The following is a 20,751-nucleotide window of genomic DNA, read 5'->3' as shown; positions in this document are numbered from 1 at the left end:
CAGTAGAGTTAGATATGCAGGTGGTGCTGTGCATCCCAACTGTCTCCCCATCTGAAACATGTGTCACCTGTCATGAAGAATCCCGGTCACGTAAGACCAAAAATGCAGAAGTGACAAACACAGGTGAAGGCTGTCTTGGTGGTGCTGATGTGTTTGATTCATTATCAGTCGCTCCAGTTGGTCCATCCTCAAACTGGATAAGGTCATCTCCCTCTGATGAAGTGCGATGTTGAGGTGGAGGGCCCTTACTGGAGGGTAAGGGATCTGTAGGGGTGTCAGGTGGGCTGGACAGGTGTAGTGTGACATCCTCCAGGTGTAAGGTCCACTCCTGGCCTGGTCCATGCTGATTGGCAGGTGGGGGTGTTGGAGGGCAGGGGATAATCCTGCTCTCCATGCAGTAATCTTCCATGTGGATGGTGATGGGGAAGACCTCCCCATCTGACTCACTTGGGATGGGGGAAGGTGGAGGGGTAGGGATGGAAGGGCTGCCTCTGTTCTCCTCAGACAGAAGGGTGTCAATGGAGCTGTCCTGTTGACCATGGATGCCAGATACCACGGGGATGTGCATGTCTGCAGTCAGGGGCTTGTCACGGAAGGTCACCGGTTCCATGGAATTTAGAGTGAAATCAGTGTCATCGAAGTACTCCTGTACACTAGGCATGGGGGAAGGTTCCATGCTTTGCAGAGGAGAACCAGCTGGACTGGTTGGGAATGGTGGGAATTCTTCAGACTGTCGTGAGCTGGAATTTTTGACTCCTGATGCATACGGCGTTACATAAGTTGGTGTAGTGTTGAGAGGTGGGCTGGTGGGGCTGTTCCAACTCATTTGTACCACATCATGACTTTCCTCTGGGGGAGATGATGCAGCATTGTTGAAGCTCTCCACTGGTGTTGGAGATATGGTTACAACAGAACGGGGTGATGGAGTGCCACTGGGGTAGCTAACAGGAGACACTGTATAGTATGTCCACTGTTGATACTCACCCTGGCCACCCTTTGGGTCATTTTGTGCAGAGTCCAGAGAAGACAGAGGTGGAGGAAATTCTTCATCTTCAGAGTTTGTCCACAGTGAAGAAGATGCAGGTGAAGAGAACATAATAGCAGGACTTGGGGAGATGGTTACAGATCCAGCATCAGTCTCAACTGCAGGGCTCGTAGAGAGAGAGACCGATAGATCAGGATGTGATGACTGTTCAGACTCATCAGCAGGGCTAGGTGAGATGGTTATCAATTCTTTACCATGTTGTACTGGTTGACTCTGTACCACAGGACTGGTGGATCTGTTGGGATGTGCTGCCGCTTCATGAGGAGGACTATTGAAGATAGATACTGACTTGTTCTGCTGGTCCACCCTTTCATTGTGCTCTTGATGAACTTCACAGTGGCTGTCCCATTCAGAGTTGCCTGTGAAAGATGCTACTTGAGATGATTGTCGATCTGTAAAACTGTATTCTTCGTTCATGATTTTTGGCCTGGTATGTGTGGCTGCACTGTTCTGGACAGAGAATGCAGGGCTTGGGGAGACATGAACAGTTGTCCATCTAGCAGGCTCTGTGGAGTCTTGTGCCTGGTGTTGACTGGTGTATGTGGCATCTTGCACTGTATGGGCATGGTGAGTTGGACGAGGACTCTCTGGCTGGGAAAGTGACTCATCTGTATCAGTGGTTGTAAAGGATTTGTCTACTGTAGGTGCGGGTGAAACAGCAGAAGTAGTGGAGGTGGGTGGCAACTCTGCAACAGAATCCAAAGATTGAGGCATGAGCAGGTCCCCTTCTGATTTAACCTGTCGTAGAGACCTGCGCAATACAGCTGCTGGACACGAAACAGTCACTAAGTACTCTGTGGGACGTTCTGACTGAACTGCTTGTTTCTTTGGTGCTGAAGCAGGCAGATTCTTGTCAGACTCCTTGAGTGCTTCACCCTGAAACGACTTGGCTCTGGAGAACTTGGTCCTACCACGTTCAGAGAAGATGTGTTTTGCTGGACCCGGAGCAGTTTGTGGTGATCCGCTGTTACCAGCCATAAATCCTCCTCCCTCTTCAAACATTTTGAAGATGCTGCGATTGAGTGGCTTTGGTGGGGGGAGTTTGATTGGCTCAAATGCTGTGCATTGTGTTGGGGAGGCAACAGGGGTGCTGTCAGAGTGGGTGGTGCTGTCGGAGTCAGAGATCTGCACCAATTTTGCGTGGTGCATGGTGGGGGACAAAGCAGAGTCTGGCCTGGGTGAGTTTGTGGGTGTGTCCAGCTGGATCAGATCTCCCACCACGGCTGTGTACGTCACCGACGACTCCTCAGTGGCACAACGAAGGGACGTGGGCGTCATTTTCTGGCTGTCGTTGAACAGTTGCACGTGATCTCTTGGTGACCTTCCAGCTCCTGGAGACGAAACGGATCTACGAGAGGAAGCTGAGGAGATTGGAGCAGCTGAGGACTCTCCACGACCATCTGTCTCCTGTAGGTTTAGCTTTGGTACCTTTGTCTTCTTTGCAAAACCTGCTTGCCGCTTTGGTGGTGATGAAGAGGCAGAAGAAGAGACGCCGGGTAACTTCAGAGCACCACTTTCAAATAGGCCCTTGACTTTGTTAACAACAGAAGGGCCTTCCCGTCTGGGTTCAGGGATTGGCTGAAAGGCCTTTATGACACCTGGTTTATTGGGGCCTTGCCAAGGCTTCATTTTCTTGTCAGGAGCAGCTGAGAATGAAAAATGGTTCACTGTTTGTACATATCATTAAGTAAAAACATTAAACAACAACCACGATCAATTTGATTGCTGCACACTTCCAACAATGATGCACTCGTAATACTTTCCATGACTTAAACTCTATCAAACATGTACCACCTTCCACTGGAAAGGAGAACTGCAATGAAAAACAATATAATGTCATAATTGTCATGCTGCTGATGGCAAAATCAGCTGATGCCATGAAAGGTGCCTTGCAAAACAAGCAGAATATTTTGCACTCTTGCATCAGATCTAGCATTTTTACACAGTTATCCAAAGATAGTGTAACCCTAGGTAGACAATATCATGTTCTGTATGCTTTTGAATATTTCATGTACAAGTAATTCTAACTTGCATGATCTAAAGCAATCTGTGTTGTAATGTTATCATGCAGTGCAGTCATAGGCTGCTCAATGGAGACTCTTGTTAAGCACAAGGTTTGTTTTGCCTTGGAATAAACCATTACTACTACTTACGAGGAGGAGGCAGGTCATCCTCCGGTATGGAGTTGTCCCTCCTTCTGGTTGGTCCCTGTACCAGGCCTGATGGGTCGTAAGCAGGAACATCATCTGTGTAGCTGTACGTCAGCGACGATGTTGTGCTGTGCTCTGAAGTGATGGAGGTGTTGTCAGCTTCTCCAACCAGGCTCAGGACCTCCTGGAACGGATCCTGGAGAGTCCCGCTGCTGTCTGTTGTGGCTCCGTTGTCAGTGGAGCTGGTGGATGACCTTGCATTTGAGCTTGTTGACAACCTCACACTGAAGTCGTTCTCTGCAGAGCTTGACGAGGCCCTCGCCCTGCGGTCCTCCACCTTCTGTACCAGGTCGTCCAAGCAGGCCTTGAAGCTGGCCTGCATGTTGTTGGATGCTGGGGGTGGGGGAGGAGGGGCAGGTGGGGGAGGTGGGGGCAGTCTCTGTGGAGGGGGAGGGACAACTTTGTGTGGCACAGCTTTTTCAACATTAGTGCCATTACTGTTGCTACTGGTTCCACTGTCCACAGAAGTGGATCTGACGGTGGAAGGGGCGAATGTCCGACGTGGAGACGTTGGAGCCCCGCCTGGCTGTATCATGGCTCCACTTTGGAATGCCTTGGCCCGGTTAGCGACAAGCGAACCCACCTGTCTCACAGGGGGTCTACGGAACCCCTCGGGGGAACCAGTCTTCCGAATGGGGATGTGAGATCCGGTGGCCTGGCTAGTAGGTAAGTCTGCCCTCCGAGAATGAAGTCTTCTCACACTTGGTGGAGTGGATGCTGGGGGGATTCCCTCAGCTGAGGAATGACTAGAAGTATCAGAGGGAAAACGTGTCCTTTCTGACCCCACAAGGGATGCCTTTACAGGAGGAATTCCCTCCACAGAGGAATGGCTGGAGGTGTCGGAGGGGAGTCTGGCTCTTTCTGTTGCTCGGAATGTTGTCATGGGTGGTCTGATGGCTGCTGGTGAAGAGATTTGTTTCTCGATGGGCAATTTAGGAGCTGGCCTGCTGGGTTGGTCCGGCACTGGTATTCTAGTTGGGGTGGATGGTCGTGAGCCAGAACCTGACCTGGGAGACGCTGATCGCGAGGAACCAGAAAATGAACTCTTCCTCGGAATTCTGGATGGACTGTTGCTGCGCGTCTTTTTCAAGGCAGGTTTCCTCTGAGGCTCTGCATCCTTGAGAGCAGCAGCTTTTGGCGACTCAGAAACAGCTTCCTGCTTCACCAAGGCTTTTTCCTGCTGTGGGGAGGATTTTTCTTCTGGGAAGGTTGGGCTGGGGGTTTCTGTGGGAGTCGGGTACCTCCTCCAGGTTCTGGGAGCCTCGGGCGAGGTAGGCTTGGGAGCTACCGGGGGTTTTGGGGCCTGGGGCTTCACCACTTTAGCCGGTGGGGAGGTAGGAGGGGAGGATGGTGCAGTGGACGATGACCTAGCACTTTCTGAGGAACTGCTGGAGGGTGTGCGCACCTTTGAGGATGCAGTATCTGGGGAGTTCGCTTGCTGTACTGGGGGTGGTAAGTCTGAAACAACAATAGATGGTATTGAAACTTTATACATTAAGTGTCGCATACTGAGACATGGATGTTTGTCAGGTACCTTTAAAGTTAGTACATGCTACAATTTTCAGCAACAAAGTTTTCAAAAAAGATAGAATAGCAGTGGGTACTTACTCGCTTGAATCTGTACTTTGCTGATCCACTGCCTCATGTCCAAGTGAGACTTGGCAGAAAACAGGTACTCCGACCCATCACATGGTCTGGAAAAAAGGGAAAAGCTTGTTTACAATCGTGAATTCAAACTGGCTTTTAGCCACAAAACCTGATCTAAGGAGACTCTAAGGATGCATGTTCATAATCTTAACCTATTGCTGATTACTACACTCAGTCTGTCACTAGTATACGAGTCAGGTTCACCAACCTGAGTCGGAAGACATGCTTCTTCTTGTGGTAGTCGACAGCCACCTCGCAGGTTGCACCTTGAAGTGGGATGGTGGGCCCGGCTGTAGAGCTCTGTAATGGGGGCCAGGAAAGTAAGTATCACCAACTGATGCAATCAAGGGACAATAGATTTATGTTATTATCAAGTATGCTGACTGTATTTTGGTCTTCTATGATGGAATTTGCAGCTGTTCTTTTACATGTCTTTAAGTTCACAAACCAACAAGTCTCCAACAATTTTCATATTACTGAAAGTGGGAATAAGAATTGTTGGGGCAAACAATGGCCTCTTTCTATTGACACACATGTATACATCATATCATCATATCAATGTAGCACTTTGCCACAGTGCTTTAGCAACATCAGACAGTTTTCTTACTTGCGTCCATTCCTTCTGATCTTTGTAGAAACACAATAGAGGCCCAGAGATGACAGTATAGTAACTCTTCCAGGCTCGGACCGTCGACTGAAAAAGAAGAGGGTAGTTTTAACTTAAGGCAACAGAAAAAGTCTTAATGTAGAGAAAATTGAAAATCGCATAACTAACAAAACAAATTTTAGGGTTTATGTTCATTCATTTACCACTCACTTAAGGTTGTAGCAATCAAAATCTAGAATTTACTCTGAACAGTTTAGCTAGATAAGATTTTGGCCCACCCTTTTTCCATTAGGCTGAAGCTCCTGTTTCCGCTCCAACGTCCCTTCCCTCTCACTCTGCATGTCTGGTCTTTTCTTGCTGGCATCCCCTTTCTTGGGGATGACTGACTTCACACTATCATTTGGTAGCTCCACCACCTTTACAACTCGAGTGTCTTCCTTCTTAGGTGCTGTCTTCCCAAATGGTGGTGCTGCTGCCATCGGTGCAGCTGAAGCTACCACAGTGTCGTCGGGCAGTTCTACATCTGTTACAGGAGCCGCTGCATCCAGCACATCTTCCTTCACCTCCACTCTGGTAGACACAGGTGGTGTGGTCACCATGCTGGCGACAGGCATGTGGACTTTGGATGGAGTCTGAGGTGCTGCTCGCCTTCGGTCCTGCAAACCAATATGAAAATGTTACTGTGACCTTACCAAAACCAACAACTGAGCTTATTCTTCTGGACAAGTGTACTTCAAATGTATGATACTGTACAGTTCAAACATGACGTGAAATACACATTCTGATTTTACTAAATCAAAGGAAAGGCACAGAGTTATTGACATCCCTGTCATTTTCAGTGGGACAGAATATACATAACGTTACTATACAAAACTAAATTATACAAAAAGTAGGCATTGTGACAGAGAATCAATGATAATACAAGAAGATTCTGTTTTCTGAAGCAGAAGGCGTATACATGGTTGAAATAAATGTACACGACTGTACACATGGCCAACCCCACCTTTGCAGCTGCCTGTGCAGGTGTCTGGGAAGGTCCTCTTTTTGCCTCTTCCTGCATTGGCACCTGGACAGGTGTTCTCTTTGCTGCCACAGGAACTGACACATGGGAAGGTGGTCTTTGTGACTGTAACTCTTCAGGTGCAGGTGCCTGCACAGGTGTTCTGTAGGATTCTGCAGCTGTTTGCACCTGAGCAGGTGTTCTGGGTGCCACCACAGGTGCTGGTGCAGATGTTCTCTTGGGCTCCAACACCTGTTCGTTTCTCTCCTGTTCCAGGCGGTTGGCCTCCGCCTCCAGACGTGCATTTTGCTCGGCTACAAGCCTTTCCTTGGCCTCCCTCTCCTTCCTGCAAGGACATCAAAACAAACACACCACTTGAAACAACAGAGTCTGGTTCCACTGTAAGCTCATTCAGCCCTTGTCACAAGGTTATTTTCTCATATAAAACTAATCCTAAGATATGCACTTCAAATGTTTTTCTTTTGTATACTTGATACAACCAGAAAGTGGTCATCAGCTCATGGATATGACTATTGATGTGCAGTGTCCAACACTATTGAAAGAGTATTTATGGTTAAAGTTTTTAGCTCCTTGGTATGATTTTGACATCTGGTATTTCCTCCAACATATTATTCCCTTAGTAGAGTAATCTTATTCTTCCTACCTTTCTTGTTCTTCCCTGGCTTTCCTCCTCTCCTGTTCTAGTCGCCGCTCTTCCAGAATCCGTTCCTGCTCCCTCTTCCTCATCTCTTCCAGCCTCTGCTGTTCCTTCCTTTTATCTTCCTCCCTCTGAAGTTGGGCCAGGTTTGCCTTGTGCTCATCACTTCTTTGTTCAGTCTACAGTGAAACATTGAATGTTTGCTTTGCGTGTGTTGGGAAATAGACACTCTAAATCAATTGTAAATGGCAGTGAAAATGTGTTTTGTCCCTCCATTAACATTTCATTAAAAAAGTCTGTTGTAAGCTAACCACTCAGCAATTTTCATTTTGTCCTTTGTAATACTGCTTCTCATGTCAGAGAAAAATTCAAGCCATCAAGACATCCTTGATTGACAAAATAATAGGCCAGCACATTTCTATGTTAAAGATCAAAATCATGAGTGTTGTGAGAATAAATTGGTAGTCTTTGCACTTACCATAGTTAGTCTATTTAGGGCTGAAAATTTCTCCTCTTGGGCAGCTAATGTTTTCTCAAAGTCCTCTTGCTTCTTCAACAGTTCCTCCACTGCACTGACTGAGTCCTGAGGACATAGAGAAAAATCTTTAGAGAGGTGCATCAACAGTATAAAACAAATCACTGTGGTGTAAAATCAAGGAATGTTGTGTTAGAAGGGACTATCAATTTGTTATGAAACAGTCCTGCCAACATGTTCCCTTTACAACTAGAGAGTAAGAGACAAGCTTACTAAAACAAAGATAAATTTCTTATCTACTGATCAGATTAGATTTTTATATCACTGAACAAGATTGGAATCATTACAGAAGGAATGTTGTCCCTCAATGCTCACCCCATAGTCAGCATCAGCTATGACAGACTTCCTCAGGTCCAGCCAGGTATCTGCCTGCTCTGCCTCACGCTTGAACATCTGTGCATCTAGCATGTTCTCGTAGGTCTGTCTGCGCTCCTCCCACAGCTGCAGGAGACCCTCCAGAGCAGTGTTCAGCCGTTCCACCTTCTCACGCACCTGTAGCAGGACAGAAGTTACAGCACTGTGATTCTTACAAAATCCTGACTGCATCTCTGTCAACAATAACCTTTTCTCTGATGCCTATCTCTGTGGGCAATAGAGAATGGGGTGCCAAACGGCTATTTCAGGGTGCTAAAGGTTAATATATTGACTTCTAAGGGGGATCAAGACAGAGCTGATAATGAAAAAGGCCAAAATGAAAAAAACACACAATCTGTACAGTGTCAGTAAAAGTGTTACCTCCCCAGCCAGGAAGTGGCCCTTGTCGATGAGTGCCTGTCCAGCCTGAACAAACTTCTCAAAGTTGTCCAGCTGCCCGTCGATCTCTGCCCTGTGCTCCACGTGACGAGCGATGATGGCTTCCACACCAGACACGTCCTTAGCCTCCTCTGGTCGGGAAATGATGGCCTTCATCTCTTTGGTCCACGCCCTGAAATAAGAGGAGTAGATCTTAGTATGAGGAACTTTTTATGATATCTTGGTGACAGATATGAGATATCAGGTACTCTATTAAAAAGACTTAACAGTTGTGAAACAAAGCAATTGCCTCTGAAGCTCCCTTTCTATTTGCTCTCTCAAGATCTATTCATTATTTTGAGACTTGCATTCCAGAAGTTGCACTCAATAAGCATTTAAATCATATGACAAAGACATGCCTCCTATAAAAGGTGTACAGCGTCAGAATAAATGGACTTTTCATGTTTTATACTAACATGAGCTCCCTGTAGTCGTTGAAGTACAGTTGCAGCTTCTCAGCCTGTTGAAGCCGATCCTTCCTCTCCAGGGCGCTGTTCAAGAGCGCGTTCCAGGCATTGGCGACGTCTTCACGTCTGCTGTCGATGTGGTGCCTGGCGTCCGGCAGGATGGTGTTCAGGCGAGACGCCTCCCGGTTAATGCTGTCGACTTGGACGCCAAGAGCAGCCAGATCACGCTGGACAGGACGAAGAGCGAAGAGGTCAAGCAGGAGTACAACTGTTACAGTATGCTTTGCTATGTACCAAAGGGATACTTTGTCTTTGACAGCCATAGGTGTAAGGATTAACCAACAAGGCTTGACCTCCATTATTTGAATCCTTCTCAGAATATGATGACAGTAGTCCAAAAGTGGTGAGAAACTGAAGGTTCACTGGCGCGATATCAACAAAACAAGGCTATACAAGGGTGAAAGACTTAATGCAGAGACCAATGTAAGAGTTTAAGTGGAAGTAAGTAAGACTGTTACCTCCACTCCCTCGTGCCTCCTGACAGCAGCCTGCACGCTGGCCAGGTCGTGTCCATAGTCCTCTGAGGACAGCTGCATCTCCTTCTCATGGATCCAACTCTTGGTCTCCTCACAGTCACGGTCAAACGTGTGCACCTGACGGGCTCCATCTAACGCCTACAGGAAGCAGAAAACAACGTTTCAATTTAAACTCCAACATTTGCATGCATTTACAGACATTTTCCTCCCCATATTGTTTTCCAATAAATGGTCTATTTGTGGGAGGACTTATTGCAATAAAGAATTTATACAACTCAAAATAGGAGCAAGAAACTAACATAATTACAATCCAGAATGAACATGTTTACAAATTTCTGGTTTCTTAAAACTAGAGTGTCAGTAAAGGTGTCTTCATAACATTGCTTTCAGACATTCCTAGCGCGGGGCTCATGACCAGCTGCATTCTTGCGCCTGTATAGCTGGTGTACAATACAACAGGGCAGTTATTGGTTGAACAAGACCAACACAAATACAAGAGAATGCTGACCTCTTGTCTGGACTGGGTCATCTCCTTCAGCTCTGACCACTGCTGGTTGACCTCGCTGCACCGCGCGATGATGGCGGCTGCATCGGTGTGCTGCTCGTCGCACAGCGCTTTACCAAGGTCACTGACAGAGGTCACCCGCTTCTCACTATTGGACACCTGCTGCACAAAGTCTGCAAACTTCTTCTGGAGAATCTGCAAGATAAAAACAAGATTGATGTAAGTTTGCAAAAATGCCTTTTTGATCTGTTTATTGGTAAACTGATGCCAGCGTACTAAAACTTCAGTTGATGTAAAACAAAAGTTAGGAAAAGAATGTTCAAGCTTAAGCTTCACCTGTACATGCTCCAAGTCCTTCCCATAGTCCTCTGAGGCAGCAACTGTGCCCTTCTCCCTTATCCAGGCACAGACTTCATCCGCCTCCCTGTAGAACTGGTACAGTTTGTGGCATTCCACCAGTCGGGCACGCCTCCTACCTGCTGACTCCTGAAGTGCAGCAAAGTGCTCCTGTGCCTGGGTCTGCCAGGAACAAGGGGAAAGAATGGATTAAGGATTAGGATATACCGTTGATGCATGATGATGTCCATCTTGTTTTTCAAGGTTATGGCATCAAATCCTGCTCTGCCCATACCTGTTAGCAAGATAGTTACTGTTGATAGTGACCAATAAAATCATTTTCTACTTGAGTGAAGGAAGGGCCTAGACAGTACTAATGTTGTATCTGGAATGAAAGAAAAATGGTTTACAAAAAAATCTAGTCGGCAAAGAAACATTTTCACACAACTCTAACAAATAGATCTCTTTCAATTATGCAAAACACTGAGGAAAACTAATAATATTGTTTAAGCTCTGATGTTTCACAAATCAAAAGAAACACATTGTAAACCCCAGTCAGCACCTGTTTCTGTTTGATCTTGGCTGCAGCATAGTGTTTCTTGTCCACCAGACTTTTGGCCAGCACAGCCAGGCTGTCCACAGTGGACCTGAACCCCTCCAGGTCACGCTCAAGGGTGTCCAGCTTCTTCAGCAGGGCCTGGGAGAAAAATTTAGTTTTATCTTAGCTTTGACAAGAAATCACAAGAAATCCTTAAAGCTTTAATTTATCTGTCTGTTTGCTTGCTTAGTTATACATACCCAACGGAACTCCTCATGATATAACACACCAGGTTGGATATGAAGTATAAAAAAGAGTGGATTCATTCCTCAAGCTAACCGACATCTTTCACACCGCAGTTGTCCCTCAACTTTTATTCAGCCAAGTACACCACCAAGTTGGATATGAAGGTTTAGTTTTGATGTTATTCAATGTGAGATAATTAAAAGCTGCTCCAGATCAACAAAGCATCTCAGTAGTAATAAGTCTCTTCTTCCTTTCCTACCTGTGCAGAGTACTCATCCTTTCCATATTCTGTGCTGGTGAGGAGAGGTCTCCTGTCGTTCATCCACGACTCAGCCTCGCTCACTTCAGCATAGAACTGTTCGGTAAACAGGACAGAAAATATAATATATATCAGTAACATAAATTAGTTCTCCATATTTCCATGAGCTGAAATATCAAATTTCCCACATGGTGCTATTGAAATTCTGAAAATGACTTAAATTTGAAATGGCCAGTGTTTTAAAAGTGCTAAGAAGAAGCACCTTTTGTAACTCATAAGCCTCTGCCAGTTGAGCTGCCCTGTGCACCGTCTGCTGCCTGAGCTGCTGCATGCCTCGCATCAGCTCCTCCAGACGTGACCGGATGTCCGCTGAAGCGTAGTGCTCTCCACCAATCAGGTGCTGTCCCGTGTTCAGCACTGCATCGATCAACGGCTCGTGGCTACCAATCTCAGCTTCCAGGGCCTGGGAGGGGAGAAATAGTTTGTTGAAATAAACTGTGCTCTGGCACTCTCTTAATCCAATTTGCATGTTGCCAATTCCTTATGACTTACTGCCGTTGCATGAAACAATACTGAACAGTAGGCGTATCCTTGAAGGCATTTTTGAATTACCTTTCTCACAGTAAGGGAAGATAAATTAAGGATATCTATAGTTATCAAAGAATTCCCTGTTGTTGAATATTGTGTTATGAAATTTGCCCAAATTTGACTGGTGTTAGAGAGAAGAAAACCGGTGTTATTTTCTTGCATGGGCCAGAGACACCAAGACCATGCCACCATACCTACCTTATGTTTTTTTCTGCAGGATGAGACAGGTGTTAGAGAGAAAACAATGCCATGTATGATTTTCCTGCATGGGCCTGAGACACCCGACCGTGCCACCATCCCTACCTGATGTTTTTTCTGCAAACTCTGCACGGAAGTGAGGTTCTGCCCGAGGTCGGTGGAGGTGGCCAGCGGCTCCTTCTCGCGCACCCAGGCCAGCTCGTCCTCCACGTCCAGGTAGAACTGCTGCAGCACCAGCGTGTCCTCCAGGTTATCCCGACGCAGCTGCATGGGCTCCGATAGGCCGTTGAATCTGGTTTCCATGGCAACAAGAAAAATTTACTCATACACAAGCTGGCTGTTTAGTTCATGTGAGTACAATCATTATGATGTGTCAATAAAAAGGATAGTATCAAGGCTTGACATGGAATAAATTTACCATCTTTATTTTCTAACTTGCCCTTTGAAAGATACGCATCAAAAATAAACAAAAAGGAAAATGATAAATACAGCTACTTTGTCAAAGCTTCCATATTGTCTTCACTGCCTGTGCTTTGCAGCTATCAAAATTCCTATTCTGGAATGACAAAAAAGGACTTGAAATCCCTAGAACAACAACTCAAGCTTAGCCCATGTAGCAGTCTGTCCTTGGTGCTGAACATTCAGATGTGCCTTCCCTTGAAATTTCCTTGCTCAACATGTCTGTAATAGCCAAAGCCTTATCCTGTATGCTGTAATACTGACCTGTCTGTGATAACAGTGGCCCTCTCCTGTATGTTGTCTGCCAGGAAGTGCTGTTTGTCCCTGTAGGCTGCTGCTGAGGCCAGGATCTCCTCCATCTTGGTCTGCTGGGTCCCAATCTCAGCCTCAAGTTGCTGTCGGCAAAGGTAGTAACATCTTAGTCAGCGAACAATCCACAAGACTTCTTGAACCCAGATGTCCTGAATCTGTATTATTCTTAATATCTAATCACTTTTCCTTTAGACCAAAACTAACCAACAAAAGATCAAAAAATGCATTTATCCTGTTCACAAACAAAGGAAACAAGCCAGCTAATAACACACAGACAAATGCTGGTGAAAACATAACTTCCTTCCAGTTGATAGCAATGATGATATAAATCATGGTAATTTACAGACCTGGTGTTTCTTGATGAGGTTGTTGACTGAGATGAGGTCCTTGCCCAGGTCCTGTGACCCCAGCTGAACCTCCACCTCCCCCAGCCACGACTCCAGGTCATCCACCTGGTGGAAGAACTGCTGAGCCTGCAAAAACACAGACAAGACAGAGGGTACAGTAGGCATGCAGTGATAGAGGTGGTGTGCTGGGGTCAGTGGACCACAAGGTTGGGTTAAATTCCCTGGGGTGGTTAAACTCCATATGCATGCTGCTGTTAGGATGTTGCTATCCTTGAGAGGGGTGTTGTAAGCCACAGACTGCAAAAACATGTCTAATTCTGTAATTGCACTATACAGCATTTGCATTATTCCACATGGGTAGGAATATTATTTAGAGTTGATGAGTGCAGTGCACACCTAATTGCAGAGATCCAAAAAAAGATTTCCATAATATGGCAAATCATGCTTGGAAGTCACAAAGATGAGGCAAGGGCTTAATGGAGGAAAACGAATTATGAGATTTTCCTGAGGCCATACCTGATGTGCATCCTGTAGCCTGTCCCTGCGGACCTGTGTGGCATCCGTCAGTTTCTCCCAGTTTGTCTCCACCTCCACAACCTTTGCCTGGATCTCTGCTGCCGCAAAGTGATCAGCGTCGATCAAGTCTTCCCCTTCCTGTGTCATATATTAAGTTACACATCAAGCAATGTCTTAATTTTTTCATATACTTCATTTTCATATACAGTCAAATGTTTATTGTTTATGGTTGAAAATGCAAAGAATAGCAAGAAAGCAAGACGGAAGAGCATAAATCATGCCACACAATTCAAAGTACAAACATGTACCTCTGATCTTATTACATGTATATTATATACGAGACATTCACAGTTAACCTGAAGTCAACTTTTTAATAATAGATGGAATAGTGGCCCCAAGAACAATACAGTACAATACAGCAATGCATGAGCAAAATTTCTTTTTTTCTTTGCAAAAGACAAAGCCAATTAATAGTACATACCCTCTTGACTCCATCCACCCTGCCCTTGTTGGCTGACAGTTCAGCCTCGAAGGCCTGGTGCTTCTGCAGCTTGCTCTGCAGGTTGGTGGGGTCCATGTAACACTCGTCCAGCGCAGTCTGCATCTTCTCATTGATCCAACCAAGAACCTACATTCAACACGGACAGTCTTTCAAATTACTGAAGCTGTGGATTGATTTGTTCTGAACTTTCTTCCATCACTGTATCAATTTGAAAGCTGGTGTGTTACATCAAAGCTGGTGTGTTGTGCCAAAGGATGCCAGCTGTACAGATACAGAAGTTTAATCTTGTATTACCGTGCATGAAAATTGCCACTACTACACATTCCACCATGAGACCAGTGCTATTCAGTAAGAGAGAATCACATTTGTATTGATCGTTTCATCCAAAGGTCAGTCCAGTGCATGAGTGATGACCATGTTGTGCACGCTGACATTCATGATTATTAAGATAAACTCATGTCAGAACTGCTGAAGGTGACAATAACCTAAACACAGATTCAGAAGGATGACAGACTATAATCACATACTCAGGCATAAAATGCCATAGAAATGAAATACTGATAGTCTTGCTAACTTGGCTGATGTAAATCTGCTGAATTTAAAGTAGTTTAGAGAAAAATACACTGTGTTGTTCTTGCATTAAAGGCTATTATATTTGAGATTCGTCAGTCATCAGTAATCAAATCACCAAAATATTTTTTTTTTTCGCAGTGTAATGTCTGGACAATAATAAAACAAAAATAGTTGATAGCCACACATTTTTACAGTAGACACTGTAGATATCAAGAGAGAGATAAACCTGTTTCAGACATCACTATAGATCTAAACAAGGCTGCCATGAATAATGAAAGACTTTTCTTCCCCATTGATTTTCTGCCTGACAACACCACATGCCTGAGCAGCCGTACCTCGTAAGTGTTCCTGAGGAACTGGTGCAGAGCCTTGGACTCATCCAGTCTCTTCTTCCTACCGCTGGCTCTCTGCTTCAACTGCTCCTTCCTGGAGGGAGGAATGGCAAATTGAAGTGAGAACTTTTCAAAAATATATGATAAATCTTTAAAGGTCTCACACACTCACAATTAGCAACTAGTTGTGCAGCCTTAGCTGCATGTTATTTTCCAGCTAAACCAATAAATATAGTTCTGAAAATAACATAACAGAGATTCTTCAGTTTTCATGATAAAGATATAGGGCTCTGAAGACTGATCAAAATAGATATCTTTTCAAAATAATGTAATGAAATCAGTAACTGACAATAGATCTTTAAAAAGTAAAAAAGATTGCTTTAGAAGAAACTGCTACAGTTACAGTATTACACCTTTCTTTAATCTGACAAAATCCTTCAAAAGCTTGGCTGTACATCAATGTGTCATAAGGGGCACCATAATGTCCTTGGATTATTGGCCAAGGTCAAACAGAGTCTACTATGTCCCCTGAGGCTTCACCAATTCACAAAAACTGCAAAATCTCTGCTGTTATTCCTGGTAAGATCTAGACTACTTTTTAACTCTATTCATAGGTTTAGCTGCAGAATCCCATATGGCCAAGGCTGCAATTACGCACAAAAAATAATTTAGGTTTGATAGGTCTCAATCAAAGTAATGCAGTTCACCAGACCCACCTCTCCATGACCTGCTTGCACCTCTCCTGCACCTTGTCTGACTGATAGTGCCCTGCCTCCGTCAGCTGGCCCGCAAACTGCTGCAGCACTTCCAGCTTCTCAATCTGAGTCTCCAGGGTCTTCTCAAAGCCCTCGTGTTTTCTGTTCAGAGACTCCACACTTTCCAGGGAGTCCTAGGTGGTCAAATCAATGTTAAAGACAGAGGCTAGACTTTCTGGTATATAGAAACTGCTCCAGTTAATTGATCTTGCTCCAAAGAGAAGGGTTGTCAAACAAAAGGTGACTGCATCTCAATTATGTTACACAGATCAATAAAGTGTCAGGACGTTTTATGATCAAGTACGAACCCCAACGTCTTCGTTGTGGAGGAAAGCCTCCTTCCCTCCAAGCCACGTGTCACCCTGTTCTGCATACTCGTGAAACATCTGAAACGGTAAACACACTCGTTAGGACTCAGCCAGGACATCAATAATCTAACAGTAACAGACTTTGCTAGACGTGGAATTTGGTGAGCTCTACAATGATAAAATCACTTACAAAATAGAATACAGGAAATTTTGATAGGCTTAGCTGTGCTGGTCCTAAAAGGAATTCCTGTCATGCATGTCACTTTGATAAGATCATGATGACCCTTCCTCTTTCCAGTGTTGTAAAACAACTCTTATTCACCAAATAGACCAGAAAACAGGCCAAGCCCTTTCCGACGGGCAGAGGAATTTCATTAGCATTGAATAATTAATGACAACGTCTTCAGGAACAAAACTTTTGGAGATCAATTATGACCTGTCATCTCATCAGATATGCAAAACACAGAAATCCTGTATACTATGTTTGCAAAGCTTACACAAAATAAACTCTTTCAGGGACTTCTGAAAATAGGATTTTTCAAAATGCATACACCTTGTGACATGCATTCATTGAGAGATATTTTTTCAACAGACACTACATTCCTTTACATTTGTAGGGCCATGAATATTTAATGAATCCCTTCCATACGATGAATAAGGTGTCAGGTGGACACAGAGAGTTGCCTAGCTGCAATGCGAGTCATCGGCACTACTACAAAAGCTGCTGACATGCCATATTCTACGGACTTAATTACAAGACAGAATTTGCACTGAACTTCCTTTGACATGTCTGAAACAGACTTTTAGCACACAAATATGACTTTTAAGGATGACATCCTGTGAACAAAACTAATTTGAGGAAAGGCTATAGGAATATTAGCTAATCTTTCATGACATAATATTTTTTGTGTTCATCTTTAAATAGTTTCACTAAATTATGACATGCCGTCTCATGTAAAGCAGGTTGGTGAAGGAAAGACGACCACTTGATTCGAGACAACTTGTGACAGGAGTGCAGGCATTTTCACATATTAGTACCCATCTGTTGTATGTATTAGGACCATACATTCAACATTGCATGGCTTCACTCATGTGGCTGAAAAATGGCAGCAGGAATTTTTAACCGTACTTCCTAACATGCAGTGCGTCATAAATAATCAAAGGGACAATATAACAACAGGACTTAAACCTGTAAATTGAAATATTTCCTACAGTACTGCACTTAATCAATACAGGGATGAATATTTTATGAAGGCACACGGAAGTAGAATAGCCATCCCACATGTAGACGGGGTGATTTAAACAACAGATAATGAAAGGGGATGCATAAGTTGCCATTACCAATTCTGACATACTTCCCCTCTCCTTCCAAGACACTTATTTCCATTTATCGTTTACAGCCAATCTAACCCATTATGATTAAGAAGATAAAAGCTTATCATTGTAAAAGGGCTTCCAAATTAAAGAGGTCTAATTTTATCCACAAGAAAAGCTACCAAAGAGGCACCTTATATAAGTAAATAAATATATATATACATAAATTAGAAGATTGTAATTCAAACAGCTGCACATGAAGAAAATGTATATTTAATACGTTCAACTTGGTATCTTCACTTCCAAAATGTCAGTTACATGACTGTGATTCAATATACAGTAAACATTGTGGGGAAAATCTCCAGATTTTGGACTTTTAGAAAATATGGAACACAATCACACCTGTAGGTCGTAGCACTGTGCCAGGAGGATGTTGCGTTCCTCCCAGGTGTCAAACAGGTGCGCCTGTGCATCTGCCAGGTTCTCCAAGTGCAGCTGGATGTCATTTGAAGCATAGTGACCTTCAGAAATCAGTGTCTGGGAGGGGAAGAATAAAGTTAATCATTATTTCAGCAAGGAAAAATGGTACCAGTAGGAAACACTATATGTTATGGTATGGTATGGTAACAGGTAAAACCAGTATTTGTTTTAAAAAAATCAAAAGATGCCCATCATATGGGTGGGTGTACTCTCTTGCTATTTTAAAAAGTGTATAGAATGCAGGCAAGGAGGTTATTGTAAAAAATGATTAATTTTCCAAATTTACGATATGATATTGTGAGGATGATAATAGTATGGTATTCATTTTAAGTACCCCCTGCATCTGAACCTGCATATCGGTCCTCAAACATTACATACTGGGTTCTTATGAATGTTTCTACCTTTCCAAATGTACTCAGGGCCTTGAACGACTCCTCTCTCCCTTCAATCTCCACCTGTAATGATAAAAGAGTTGTCAATATCAAGAACATTGGAGAAGGGAAAAATACAATTTGATAATTAAGTGTAACCTTGGTAACCATTAGGCTTATCCAACGTTATCTTTTTGTGTGCATATGAAAATCCAGGATTGTGAATTGTAAGACCTGAGAGTCACTATTAATGAACCAAAGTTATCCCCTATGCAGTCATGTATATTTTCTTGACACATTGTTTTAGGGCTGTTCATCTTCTTTCAATCCTTTAAAAGTTTCAGAAAAACTTTTTGGTGTAGCTTTGATAGAAATGACAGTGTGGGTCTAGCTACCTTCCTCTCATTGTGCAGCTCCAGCATGTTCTCTGCGCCTGTCACATCCTTAGCCAGTTCACCAGAGGTCATCCTCCCTACCATGTCACTCATCCAGGTGTTCTAGACAGGTGAGACAAGGATGGTCAAATGTCACAATTTGTATTAAGCTCTGCACTCATCAAGGTTACCGTAATAATTTCAACATGACATGGCTGTGAAAAGAAATGCTCACCAGATCTTTGAATTCCTTGAGGAACTTTTGCAGCTGGTAGGAGGCAGCCAACTTCTCCTTCCTAAAACAGCAGGATATACAGCAGGGTCAGTGTACAAAGAAATGATAATACATCAAACAAAACATTCTTCCAAGTACAGCCACTTATAACGTAACAATACAGTCACTATCATACAGATGGATGCCAAATCAAAACAAAGCAAAACAAAAAAGAGTAACATTAAGAAGAAGACTAAAGTGTACCTGGCCTCAGCATGGTCGTTGAGTTTCTCCCAGTTCTCGATGACTTCCACCTGTTTCTGCTGTATGGCCTCGGCCATGTTGGGTTGTTTGTGTACCAGCGTCTCAGCCTCTGTGCCAAGTGCCTACATCATCATGAAAATGTTAATTCAACGGAACCACTGACAAAAGTGTGATCTAACGCTTGGAACCATTAATTCGACACCTTTACGCCAACGCACCATTTTATGTAAATCAACAAGCGGACTTAAGAGTATTTCGGTAATCATTGACTGTATGGTGTAAGTTGTTTTTGCCGCAATTGCTACATGTGTGTCACTCTTCCAAATCATTGACATATCTCGGAAAAATTACGTCTTCAACATAGGACCCGATATGACGGCGCCTTGCGTAATCTGTTCCAAACGAACCATTAATCCGACAGTATACAACAATGTCGCTGTGAACCGATAATTTCAATAGTCAGAACAACGGTTATTTCCCGATTTATCTGTCAACCAACGGCCACTTACACTAGTTACTACAGGCGTCACATGTCACAGTCGGTACGCCGCTGATGCACTCACGATACTGCGGTCAAAATAAATAGTCCTGAAAAACATCGTCCTGCGGCAGACCCGTTCTTATGTTCCATTGCACTGTCGTGGCTATTATAAACATTGAGGTCTGATACTTAAGCCTGCTACAGCTATCGAAATGCGAGTAACTAACGTTTGCTTGCACTACTGCCCGGTAAACAAAAATATATGCCAGGCGGAAACGAAAACTATCCTAACACAGGTCATCGGCCTGTACCAAGCGAACATCAATGCGGTAGAGGGGAGTACGACTCTCGTGTGTCGCTATCGTCTTAGCCGCTGTTGGGATGTATGTTCCGGAAATATGTAAATAACACGTGTCTTTTATAAAGAATGCAAAAGCTTTACTTTTGCATTAATTGCTGCCAAAATTCAATTCTTTTATAGTATAACCTTGTCATTAGCCTGCTAAACCCGTAGTGAGACGGTTGGTATGGTCTTCAATACCTGTTTGCACTAGCTTGCACGTGGCTCCGGACTTTTACATTTGAAAATAGGGGAAAATAGAAAAAGTAGTTAATTTGTTGACGTCGGTTACTATTTCCAATTGCTAATGACCTGTAAACACTTGTTGGACATGTCTATTTAATAATCCAAGACAGGAAAGGGGAAAAATGAATAAATGAATAAATATAAATGATCTGCATCGTCAGCTATTGCTCACGTCATCACCCGTATGATTCTGGGAATATTCAAAATGGCGGTTTCCGAAGACGCGATCGCAAAGGCTCTGGATAATTCGCGCTTTGTTTGGATCAAGGACAAAACTAGACTTATTTGCTGTTATTGACGGACATATTGTTTATTCCTCTTTTGATCGATACAAGTTTAGATATGTAATGTGATGATATGAAGAAGAAAATGTCAACATTATGACGGTGTGTTGCCGCTGCTCCCTCTCCCATGACATAAGTAACGTTAAAACAAACGGTTAGTAAATTGACGACC

The 20,751-nt window shown here is 43.8% G+C and overlaps 1 protein-coding gene across 3 annotated transcripts in view; it reads right to left on the bottom strand.

The window, feature by feature from the left end:
* Window positions 1-20,751, bottom strand: part of LOC136433109 (spectrin beta chain, non-erythrocytic 5-like) — a 70,089-nt gene that overhangs the window by 3,059 nt on the left and 46,279 nt on the right. For 2 of the 3 annotated variants that reach the window (XM_066424929.1, XM_066424930.1), the window contains exons 60-90: window positions 19,229-19,350; window positions 18,986-19,046; window positions 18,772-18,873; window positions 18,407-18,460; window positions 17,928-18,062; window positions 16,212-16,289; window positions 15,865-16,037; window positions 15,152-15,242; window positions 14,223-14,369; window positions 13,742-13,879; window positions 13,226-13,351; window positions 12,831-12,961; window positions 12,213-12,399; window positions 11,584-11,784; window positions 11,322-11,417; window positions 10,841-10,975; window positions 10,279-10,461; window positions 9,946-10,137; window positions 9,420-9,575; window positions 8,911-9,128; window positions 8,438-8,627; window positions 8,018-8,194; window positions 7,646-7,750; window positions 7,174-7,346; window positions 6,513-6,855; window positions 5,788-6,165; window positions 5,510-5,596; window positions 5,111-5,202; window positions 4,864-4,949; window positions 3,199-4,713; window positions 68-2,691 (exon numbers count right to left, since the gene is read on the bottom strand). In XM_066424929.1, coding sequence (XP_066281026.1) covers window positions 71-2,691; window positions 3,199-4,713; window positions 4,864-4,949; window positions 5,111-5,202; window positions 5,510-5,596; window positions 5,788-6,165; window positions 6,513-6,855; window positions 7,174-7,346; window positions 7,646-7,750; window positions 8,018-8,194; window positions 8,438-8,627; window positions 8,911-9,128; window positions 9,420-9,575; window positions 9,946-10,137; window positions 10,279-10,461; window positions 10,841-10,975; window positions 11,322-11,417; window positions 11,584-11,784; window positions 12,213-12,399; window positions 12,831-12,961; window positions 13,226-13,351; window positions 13,742-13,879; window positions 14,223-14,369; window positions 15,152-15,242; window positions 15,865-16,037; window positions 16,212-16,289; window positions 17,928-18,062; window positions 18,407-18,460; window positions 18,772-18,873; window positions 18,986-19,046; window positions 19,229-19,350 — 8,493 coding nt within the window. In that variant the 3' untranslated portion in view covers window positions 68-70. The remainder of the gene's footprint in view (window positions 1-67; window positions 2,692-3,198; window positions 4,714-4,863; window positions 4,950-5,110; window positions 5,203-5,509; window positions 5,597-5,787; window positions 6,166-6,512; window positions 6,856-7,173; window positions 7,347-7,645; window positions 7,751-8,017; window positions 8,195-8,437; window positions 8,628-8,910; window positions 9,129-9,419; window positions 9,576-9,945; window positions 10,138-10,278; window positions 10,462-10,840; window positions 10,976-11,321; window positions 11,418-11,583; window positions 11,785-12,212; window positions 12,400-12,830; window positions 12,962-13,225; window positions 13,352-13,741; window positions 13,880-14,222; window positions 14,370-15,151; window positions 15,243-15,864; window positions 16,038-16,211; window positions 16,290-17,927; window positions 18,063-18,406; window positions 18,461-18,771; window positions 18,874-18,985; window positions 19,047-19,228; window positions 19,351-20,751) is intronic. The other variant, XM_066424931.1, reaches the window with a different exon arrangement.

This window comes from Branchiostoma lanceolatum, chromosome 4 (assembly GCF_035083965.1).
Source record: "Branchiostoma lanceolatum isolate klBraLanc5 chromosome 4, klBraLanc5.hap2, whole genome shotgun sequence".
NCBI classification, from domain to species: domain Eukaryota; kingdom Metazoa; phylum Chordata; class Leptocardii; order Amphioxiformes; family Branchiostomatidae; genus Branchiostoma; species Branchiostoma lanceolatum.
This window is presented reverse-complemented; position numbering and strand designations above follow the sequence as displayed.